At 51.8% G+C, this 9,981-nt stretch overlaps 4 protein-coding genes across 4 annotated transcripts; 2 read left to right on the top strand and 2 right to left on the bottom strand.

Moving 5' to 3' along the window:
• Positions 1–165: 165 nt before the first annotated feature.
• A1O5_03993 (uncharacterized protein) lies at positions 166–696 on the top strand (the record flags this gene model as incomplete). The annotated part of the gene is made up of 1 exon (XM_007744602.1): positions 166–696. One exon carries the CDS (start codon positions 166–168, stop codon positions 694–696), a length of 531 nt encoding a protein of 176 aa, XP_007742792.1.
• Positions 697–1,516: 820 nt separating this feature from the next.
• On the top strand, positions 1,517–5,155 carry A1O5_03992 (DNA-directed RNA polymerase I subunit RPA2; the record flags this gene model as incomplete). Its single annotated transcript, XM_007744601.1, has 1 exon — positions 1,517–5,155. The coding sequence occupies one exon, from the start codon at positions 1,517–1,519 to the stop codon at positions 5,153–5,155; it is 3,639 nt and encodes a 1,212-aa protein (XP_007742791.1).
• A 369-nt stretch (positions 5,156–5,524) lies between these two features.
• On the bottom strand, positions 5,525–6,127 carry A1O5_03991 (uncharacterized protein; the record flags this gene model as incomplete). Its single annotated transcript, XM_007744600.1, has 1 exon — positions 5,525–6,127. The coding sequence occupies one exon, from the start codon at positions 6,125–6,127 to the stop codon at positions 5,525–5,527; it is 603 nt and encodes a 200-aa protein (XP_007742790.1).
• Positions 6,128–7,781: 1,654 nt separating this feature from the next.
• A1O5_03990 (tRNA pseudouridine38-40 synthase) lies at positions 7,782–9,945 on the bottom strand (the record flags this gene model as incomplete). The annotated part of the gene is made up of 3 exons (XM_007744599.1): positions 7,782–9,315; positions 9,382–9,582; positions 9,701–9,945. 3 exons carry the CDS (start codon positions 9,943–9,945, stop codon positions 7,782–7,784), a joined length of 1,980 nt encoding a protein of 659 aa, XP_007742789.1.
• Between the last annotated feature and the right edge of the window lie 36 nt (positions 9,946–9,981).

The following is a 9,981-nucleotide window of genomic DNA, read 5'->3' as shown; positions in this document are numbered from 1 at the left end:
TGCCCAACTTGAGAGAGATAAAAGACACTTGCCTCAGGGTTTATCCTCCCACCCTCTTCTGCCCTTGACCGTGTTGACTGCTCTTGCTGCGAGATTTCGAACATCGCTGGACCAAGATCTTTCGAAAGCTCATCCTCAGAACTCCTCCTCAACTATTGTTCAACAATGGCGGTCCCAACAAAGCCTGCTTTTATCCACTATGGCGACTTCGATAGTACCACCCGCAAACTTCCAGTGATGGAATTCATGGAGCGCTTCCGAGACGACTACGACACAAAGTCCTTCAATCCGAAATGGTATGCTCCAGACCTTACGTATGTTGGGCCGGACGGGACTGTGTACGAGGGCCGTGACAAAGGCATCGAAGCCCTCAAAGCCCTGTATGGCCCGTTGCCCGGCTGGCGTCACGAAGCCTTCTATCTGAACTGCTACGAGATCGACTCTGGCTACGAGATGATTGGTAAAGCAACCCTCTGGGGCAACCTTCCGGGCGAGCCGGGCGAGGGAGAGTCGAAGAAGACCGATGCGGACGGGAAGACGTGGGACCTGGCTACCCCCGGCACATATCGATTTCAGTATGTCAAACACGGAGACAGCTTTGCCGTGAAGAGGATCGAGATCACTGGGGACTCGAGTCCGTTGATGGTCGGCCTGCTCAAGAGGGGTGCTCTTTCTACCAAGGATTTGGGGATCTGACTTTGGGGAATGTGCCTCGTGTTGAAATGCATCGCCATCAAAGCGGAAAAGCGGAGGTATTTTTCGGGAGAGGGATATCAACCGTGATGGAAACCTTTCAGTCGCTCGAATGATCAGTTCTGACATGGATGTGCCTTTTATCATTCTTTAACTGAGACCCAGTAGGAAAAACTCTATCTGCTTCAAAGTTCAGTGCCTGTTTCCGACATTCTTGAGACATTCAATAGAGTGAATGAATTTACTGCTTCATCAAGAGGAGAACCAATAGCGCTGAGCCTAAATGAATCCATCATGTTCAATCCATGTGAATATAGGTGAGACTGAGGTGTAGCTTCAGTCAGCGAAACGGTCAAACGACCAGAGCCCCGTCCTGAGTGGAAGAGTGTCGAACTATGCGCTCTTCGTGCGAAGGACATGTCGAGGGTTGGATTATCGTCTGCTGGAAGAAATGGAAGTATCTTTTCACTATTTGTACAACGATAAGATCTATCGCAGGCGAGCCCTTAGAGCAGAGGAGCTGCATATGTGAGAGCGAAGAAAAGCCAGCCTCGTCAAACACAGCTTGGAAAGCTCGACTAGTCTAATTCAGGTTAGCTCCTTTATGCGCGAGGCTCCCATATCGATAAGGGCTGCGGAGTCTGCGCATAGAACTTTTTTCAACTACTTCTATTTGAAACTTGAATACAACGATCGAACCTCGCGTTCGGGCAGCGCTGGTGTTAGAGTGCTTGCTTTCTTGTCCCGCTTTTGCATCTCTTTGCTCATCTGCCCCACCCTCTGCATGAACGAGATTTAGCGGTCACGGTGACTGCCTAAAACAATGTCGGCGACTACGACACGTACCAGCACCAAATGGTCCGTTGAGTACGACACTGTGCGCCGCCATAAGCTCTTCAGAAACACGCCGAAAGATCGCAGTGCCTTTCCAGCTCTTCAAGCGGCAGTTAAGCCTCATATTGAGTCCTTCAATGCCCTTTGGGACGATAACCTCGTCGACGCGGGACTTAGAGACATTGGAATCTATACAGTGGTCGATGGCGATGTACGAAACCCGAGCCGAACAACCCATCGCAATAGGCTTGATCTGAGAGTGACAGAAGTCATACTCGAGAAGCCCACCCTTCCTCCGAGCAATAAGTTCAGCATTGGAGACCGGAACATATACCCTTCCGAATGTCGAGAGCGGCACACAACCTACAGAGGAAAGTTAAGAGCAAGGCTACAGTACAGGGTGAACAATGGCGATTGGCAGGAATCCGTTCGAGATCTCGGACAAATGCCAATTATGTTGCGGTCCAACAGATGTCACCTCGAAAAATTCTCACCCGCACTGATGGTACGCCACAAGGAGGAGTCTGAAGAAATGGGCGGCTATTTCGTTGTCAATGGGAATGAAAAGCTCATCCGCATGCTGATAGCAACAAGGAGGAATTACCCCATGGCCATTTCGAGACCCGCATTTGCCGCGAGGGGGCCTACCTTTTCGAAGCTCGCAATCTCGATTCGATCCGTGAGACCTGATCAGACCTCGCATACCAACGTTCTCCACTACCTGACAGACGGAAATGTCACTTTCAGATTTTCGTGGAGGAAGAATGAGTATCTGGTTCCTGTAGTCATGATCCTGAAAGCTCTGGTAGAGACGAACGACCGGGAGATTGCTGAGGGTATCATTGGCACATCATCCTCTAACAAAACGCCCGGTTCTTTTGTCGCCGACCGGGCGGAGCTTCTCCTGCGGACGTACAAGGCGTACAACCTCAAAACAAGAGCACAGACACTGGCTTATCTCGGGGAGAAATTTCGTCCTGTTCTAATGCAGCCTATAACGATGCCCGATGAGAAAGTGGGCGAGGAGTTTTTGAGGAAGATTGTTCTACCACATCTCGGTAACGTCGACGTCACGCCGTCCCAGAACAACGACAAGTTTCAGCTCATTCTGTTCATGATCAGAAAGCTCTACTCCCTTGCTGCGGGCGATTGTGCTCTGGACAACCCTGATGCAGTCTCCAGTCAAGAGATCCTGCTTGGAGGCTTCCTTTACGGTATGATCTTGAAGGAAAACATCTACGAGTGGCTGGTGGGCATCGGTGCTATGGCCCGAGACTGGGTCAGGGCTAAGAGCGACGCCAAATTCACAGACCCCTCCTTTGAGACTGATTTCCTTCCCAAAATAGTACGGAGGACAAACGAAAACATTGCAGGAAAGCTGGAGTACTTTCTCTCCACGGGGAACCTGGTTAGTCAAACTGGTCTCGATCAGTCTCAGACGTCAGGCTATACAATCATGGCCGAGAAAATCAATTTTTATCGGTTCATCAGCCACTTCCGGTGTATACATCGAGGTGCCTTTTTTGCTCAATTGAAAACGACCACTGTCCGCAAGCTGTTACCTGAAAGCTGGGGGTTTCTTTGCCCTGTTCACACTCCTGACGGTGCCCCATGCGGACTTTTGAACCACTTAGCTCACCAATGCCAGGTTCAAATTAAGCAGATCGACACTTCGGGTATTGAGAAAGCAGTGCTTCGGCTCGGAGTGTCTTCCGTGCCTTCAATGGCCGTCAATGAGAGCCTTTCCATCCAGCTCGATGGTCGTATCCTAGGATACTGCGGGGCAAAGAGGGCAAGAGAAATTGCCCAGCTTCTGCGGCACTGGAAGGTGAATGGAGAGCACAACATCCCCAACGAGCTAGAAATAGGCCATGTCCCTACCTCGAACGGCGGTCTTTATCCTGGTTTGTACCTCTTCACTTCTCCATCACGAATGTTACGCCCCGTTAAGTACATCCCGTCTGATAAGCTTGACTACATCGGGCCATTTGAGCAGCAATATATGAACATTGCTTGTGTGGATGCGGATATCATACCCACTCTGACCACGCATATTGAGTTCAAGCCCACAAATGTCCTGTCAATTCTCGCCAATATGACCCCTTTTTCAGATTTCAACCAATCGCCTCGAAACATGTACCAGTGCCAGATGAGCAAGCAAGCCATGGGGACTCCTTCCTCGAACATGATGTGCCGAACAGACAACAAAGCGTATCTGCTTCAGACAGGGCAAACCCCAGTTGTAAGACCTCCCCTGTACAACGAGTATGGACTGGACAATTTCCCCAACGGGATGAACGCCGTCGTGGCGGTCATTTCGTATACCGGCTACGATATGGACGATGCCATGATAATTAACAAATCCTCTCATGAGCGAGGGTTCGGTGATGGCGTCATCTACAAGACCAAAGTTTACCGGCTCAATGAGGATTCTAGGGCAGCTCGGTCAAAGACCGAGATCAAGTCACTTTTCGGTTTTGCTGAAGGCGACCCGAACATCTCACAAGAGGTGATTCAGGCGCTTGATCCTGATGGCCTACCCGCAATCGGGACAAAGGTTGGCGAGGGGTCAATAGTTCTAGCCTACCACAGTGTCATGTTCGATCCGTCGGAAGGAAAGCTCAAAAACTTGGACGGGAACACCATGTACTTCAAATACAAGGACACCGAGGAAGCTTACATTGACCAAATCAGAATAATCGGCTCCGAGACAGGGGATCAGCCATGTCAGGCGATCAGCATCAAGTACAGGATTCCTAGACGACCTGTTATCGGGGACAAATTCTCTTCGAGGCACGGACAAAAGGGTGTCTGTTCCATGCTCTGGCCGAGCCAGGACATGCCATTCAGTGAATCCGGAATTCAACCAGATGTCATTATCAACCCGCACGCATTTCCATCTCGAATGACCATTGGCATGTTCGTCGAGTCTCTCGCCGGTAAATCTGGAGCTCTCCATGGCCTTGCCCAAGATTGCACACCATTCTCCTTTGACGAGGACAATACAGCTGGAAATTACTTTGGTGAGCAGCTACTGCAGGCCGGTTACAACTTCTACGGCAATGAGCCCATGTACAGTGGCATCACGGGCAAGGAGTTTGCGGCCGACATCTACATCGGGGTGGTCTACTACCAGCGGTTGAGGCACATGGTCAGCGACAAGTTCCAGGTGCGCACGACCGGGCCTGTGAATGCTTTGCATGGCCAGCCGATCAAAGGCAGAGCCAAAGGCGGCGGTATTCGTGTCGGTGAAATGGAGCGTGACTCGTTGATCGCCCATGGTTGTGCGTACTTGCTCCAAGATCGTCTGATGGACTGCAGCGACAAGCAACGGGCCTGGGTGTGTCGGACTTGCGGCAGCTTTTTGAGCACCATGATGGTGCCGAACCAATTCACCGTTAAAAAGAAGGGGGGCAGAGTCGAGCCGAGCGGCATGGTAAGGTGTCGGGCTTGTGCGAGACCCGCGACTTTTGATGACGCTAAGGTTAAGGTGTGGGAGGATGGAGCAGGGAGAAAGTTCGTAGGCGGTGATAATACCACTGTGGTCAATGTGCCAGGCGTACTGAGGTATCTGGATGTTGAATTGGCGGCCATGGGTGTGAGGACAACGTTTGAAATTGAGGGATAGTTCTCGCGTGACACCAAAGCACGAGGCTACAATGAAAAGAAGTTTCTACCTATTACATGGTGACTACCTCCTGCGCAGGGCCACCAGCGCCTTTCTCGGCCTGTTTCTTCGACGGTTCTGGTACCTGCTCCGTAGTGATTAACCCCAGCCTCACAGCAAATCGCCCCTGGCCATCTCCCTGACCAGTTCCTCAGCCATATTCAACCGTCTTTGATGATACTTTCTTGACACTACACGGCGAGCGTAACACTTTGACCGTCCTCTCGTTCATGACCAATTCGTCCACCGTGGAATTTCTCATACATGAGCGACAAATGACTCGCCCCCGTTGCTCCCACCAGCACGACTTTCTCCGCATCAGTCGCCCGCTCAGCGCCACCGCCCGCTCAGCGCCACCACGGGACTGTACACCATCATACGCGCGATCCAGTCCAACGCGTCCATCGGCACAGGATGCGCAGTCAGGCGCGACAGCCACGCTCCTGAGGTGACTGCTTTCAAGTTGTCGGCGAGGCCTCTGATGCGGATCCAGCGGTCCTCGGAAAGCAGGACGTGGAGATCCCTCTTGACGCCCGTTTTGGAGGCGCTGTTCCATGACGGGCGGGATGTGCGGGCACGGAGGGAGATGGTTGACAGGATGCGCGAGAGGACGAGCATGGCGGGTATGGCCACGAGAGTCAGACTTGCGCGCGTGGTTTGAGACGGGAAGAGTGAGAGACTAGCAATAATGGCGAGAACAGGCATGCAGGAGAGGGAGATTCGGCGGTACATGGCATTTCGAAGACCAGCAGCAGCAGCAGCAGGAGGAGGAGGAGGAGGAGGAGGAGGAAGGATGTCGAGCGTGGTCAAGTGGCCCGTCCTCCCGACCTTTTGGAGATATATGACCGTAGCCTGGTTCTCGACGTGGCAGACGTACTGGATAATTATGTTACACCAGAGTAGACAGTCTTCCTTGAGGCTAGTGAATGTCATGGTTGGTTCACGACTTACACCGGTAGGCATTGCCCCGGCAGGCCGGGAACTCGCCCTGATTCAGCGCATTGGGGTTCAGGCCCGTCTGCATTCCCAGGTAGAATCGGAGTGTCTCTGGCAATAGGGATGACAAGGACGATAAGGCTGAAAACAGGGTGCCAGTGCCTATGCCTGAGCCTGAGAAGAGCGCGGTGGTGGTGTGCAAGGGCGTCAGTCCAGTGGTGGAGGAGGGTGTTGTGAGGTTGAGGTTGAGATCAAAGTTGATTTCTATCCCTATCCTTCCTTATTAATTCTTCTCCTTAAGGTTGTATCCGTGCAGGCATGGACACAGTACTCAATACAATGCAATACAACAACCGCAACGCAACGCAACGCAACACAATGTATTCAGTTCGTTAGACAGATCAATCGATGCAATCAGAACTCCCTAACTCGTCTGACAGTTACGAGGCCAGAGCGGTTCTAACTCGGGTGGGTGACCTCGAGTCCGTTGCAAATCCTACCTTTTTGTAGAGATAGTTGCTATCAAACCTGGCGTTCTGAGACGGAGGTGGTAGCGCTCCTTGCGTTATGGCAGGATCCAGCCAGATCTGAGTTGGACGAAAGGTCCGAATATTGATTGATTGTCTGCGGAGTGCTTGGAAGAGATGTAACCAACTGGTTAGTGGCAGTGATACTTGCTGGTAGGGAAATAGGAGCTCGGGAGGCACCCGGAGCGACGGTCATGTGATGTGATCGGCTAACTTTCCGTCAAGGATTAGCCCGACGCAAGCCCGACGTTAAGCGGCGTCGAGAAGACAGCTCCTGTTTAAAACGGCGAGGACGGCTGTCTGCAGCCAATCGTAACGTCATCGATTTACAGGGCCTCTCGAGCATTTTCCTGTCTACATATGTCTGTATCTCTATTCCCCCTTTCCTTGTAGGCTTCTATGCGACCGAGATATCAGTATCTACAAACATAAATGTCAGCTCTCCGACAAGCATCAAAAGAATGACTCTCTTAGACGTTCAATACGTGCCTGGATGCCCGACCAATGTCGTATCGCGCTCACATCTCATTCGAAGAGGGGCTCATTTCAGCCCTGCGGCCAATGTTTTGACAAAGGATGTTAAGGTGGTTGCAGAGGCTAAATCACAGGACGGTTGTTGGGTAGTCTCAGAAGAGGTCTTTGTCAGGGCCGGAACAGACTTTCAGAACGACTCTGGCCTTGAATAAGGTACGAGAGAGGTGACCAAGGAAACAAGGAAGAGACCTTGCCGGCTGCATTAACAGCAGGAAGACCAAAGGAGACACCAATCTCTCGGCGTCATGCCATAACAGGCTTGCTCGTCCTGGTATGGAAGCGCTACCTCATGCTCAGCGACTAATGGTGCGAGTACTACACGCTTGAGCTCACTCACCATCAAAACCACCAACCAAGCACAAGGCTCGACCCCTTTTCGCTCCTCCTCCAGAATCCCATTGATACGCGTGGGGCAACGCAAATGTCACAAACAGGTAGTATAATGCAATTCAAGCTCGTAGAATAGACAGGCCCTCACTGTACCTTGAGCCGGGCCACCTGGCGTGAAAAATCGTTGTTGTTTTTTGGCTTTCAAGTCTATGTATCAGACGATCTATCGAGCGCGCTCAACAACCGACGACGACAGTCGGTCAGCCTTCGTCTCCGTGGTTATCCCTGACAGCGTCGTCTGCATCGCTATCCTCGTCCACAACACCAATGTCCACGTCGTTGTCCAATAACAGAGCATTCTCAATCTTCTTGCCCCCTTCCTCTACCGCTCCAACGCCCTCAACCGGCGCCTTCGTCTTGGTCGCCTCGATGCCGCCGGACGTGACGAACAGGAACGTCTCGGTGGGGAAGTTGTCGACGTGGTTGAAGAAGTTACCAAAGACATTCTCCTTCCCCTCGTCCCGGTACATGCGCTCGTAGATCTGCTCTTGCTTGAACTTGTCCATCGCGTCCTTGTATTTGTCAAAGTCGATGATTTCTTTGCCGAGTGCGTCTTTGGCGCGCTTGTTGTACGATTCAAACACCGGGCGTTCGAGCAAGAGACCCAAACTAGGAGCTTTGGGGATGGAGAGTCTTTCAGGGCCCATGCTGTCAATCAATCGTTTGGGGTCACATCCGCAACGCACCACGAGGGCGACCATGCCGACCATCTTGCGGATCTGATGCATCATGAAACTCTGCCCGTGAACTTTCATGCTCAACCACTCTGTCCCATTGATAATGATCGGTTTCCTGTTGACAAGGAAGGATTTGATTACTCGTTTTGCGCTGGGGTCCTTGAAGGTCTTCTCGATGGTGTAGTTGTGGTAGTTGCGAGTGCCCACAAATAGGTTGAGAGCCTCTTGGATCCGGTCGAGACGCTCAGTGGGGATGCGATAGGCTCGTTTGGCAGCAATGTAGGCTTGCCGGATGCGTTTCATAGCTTCGTCGAGGACGCGGGATCGGGATGGTTTGGGCTGCTCTGTTGAGTCTCCTCCCGTGGAGATGGGTTTTCCATTGTTATTTGCAAGATCCTGGTCCTGTGAATCTCCATCTTTGATTTCTACCTCTTGTGGAGGCCCTGGTTCTGAAGTCTGGTGTTCGACTTCCTTTTCTACAGCGGTAGAACTCGACGGTTGCATATCTCCGTCCTCTCTATTCTTCGGAACTTGCGCTTTCGGCCACAGCGCCTTCTCCAGTATAGCACGGATCTCTTGGTCATATTCTGCCAGGATCGGTTTGATCATCTCCTCGTCTACCTTTTCCCAGTATCCCAACACTTCTTCTTGCCTCTTTCTGTACCATTCCAGATCGTCCTTTTTCTCCGCCCACTTCTCGCTGTTCCTTCCAAGAAAGCTGCTAGGGTGCGGCGGGAGAAAACTGTGTGTCGGGATCAGATACTCATATATCCGCGAGTCGACCATCTGATAGGCACTGAAACTGTTGTTCGTCCGCTCATAGCCCCAAACCCGAATCTGGGGAGTCAAGTTGTCGTTGATCTTCTGCACAATATCTTCATCTTCAATGATCAATTTCAGGGATATGACATTGCCGGCAGCATGGACGCCCTTGTCAGTGCGGGCGCATCGCACAAAAGAAGATTTCTTTGGGTCATCAGCATTGGCTTTGGAGATTGCGCCTGCCGCCACAAAGGCTTGGAAGAGGTCTCCTTCAATTGTTTTCTGATCATGCGTTCTGGATTCCATTCCATGGAGGTCAGTCTCTCCACGGCGAGAGTAACGGCGGCTCGGGGACTCTTACAGCTGCATGCCCTTGTAACCGGTCCCAGCATAGCCAAGAAGCACGGCAACCTTCTTTTTCGGTCTCCTCTCCTCAGCTGCAAGCACTTCATCGCTGAATTTTGTAGCGTAAATGGGCAGTTCGTCCTTGCCTTGGTCGACCCGTTGTCGTTTGGCGGCTTGTTCATCCTCGTTCCGCTGCCTTTTGTCTACTTTGTTCTTACTTAGCAAGTCAGTCTTGACGGTCCAGATGTAGTGTGAGGTGGCATCCGATGAAGTCCATAGCAGGGCCTAGAGAGACCTCTTCTGTGGGAACATTTGAGGGGAAGGGACAGACTTACGCCCACTCCGTCCTCCCCATATTTCTCTTCTTGCCCTGATGACCCCCTCGACCACGTCTGGTTTCTCTCCCAGCAGCAGCATTCTGGTTCGAACGTCTTGCATCTTGATCACGGTGTTTTTGTTCACGAACTTGCGCTGCTCCACCTTTTGAGTTAGTTGGGGACCTCGACTCGGAGTTAATGTTCGAGGTTGAGGGAGTCCCGGGCGCACCTGGCGCGGGGGTCTTCGAAATGCCAGTCTCCATATTGGCGACTTGTAGAACATGAAAACGAGAGACGAA

Source organism: Cladophialophora psammophila (assembly GCF_000585535.1).
Source record: "Cladophialophora psammophila CBS 110553 chromosome Unknown aczJe-supercont1.5, whole genome shotgun sequence".
NCBI lineage: Eukaryota > Fungi > Ascomycota > Eurotiomycetes > Chaetothyriales > Herpotrichiellaceae > Cladophialophora > Cladophialophora psammophila.
Note: the sequence above shows the minus strand (reverse complement) of the source record. Positions and strands in the feature narration are given on the sequence as shown.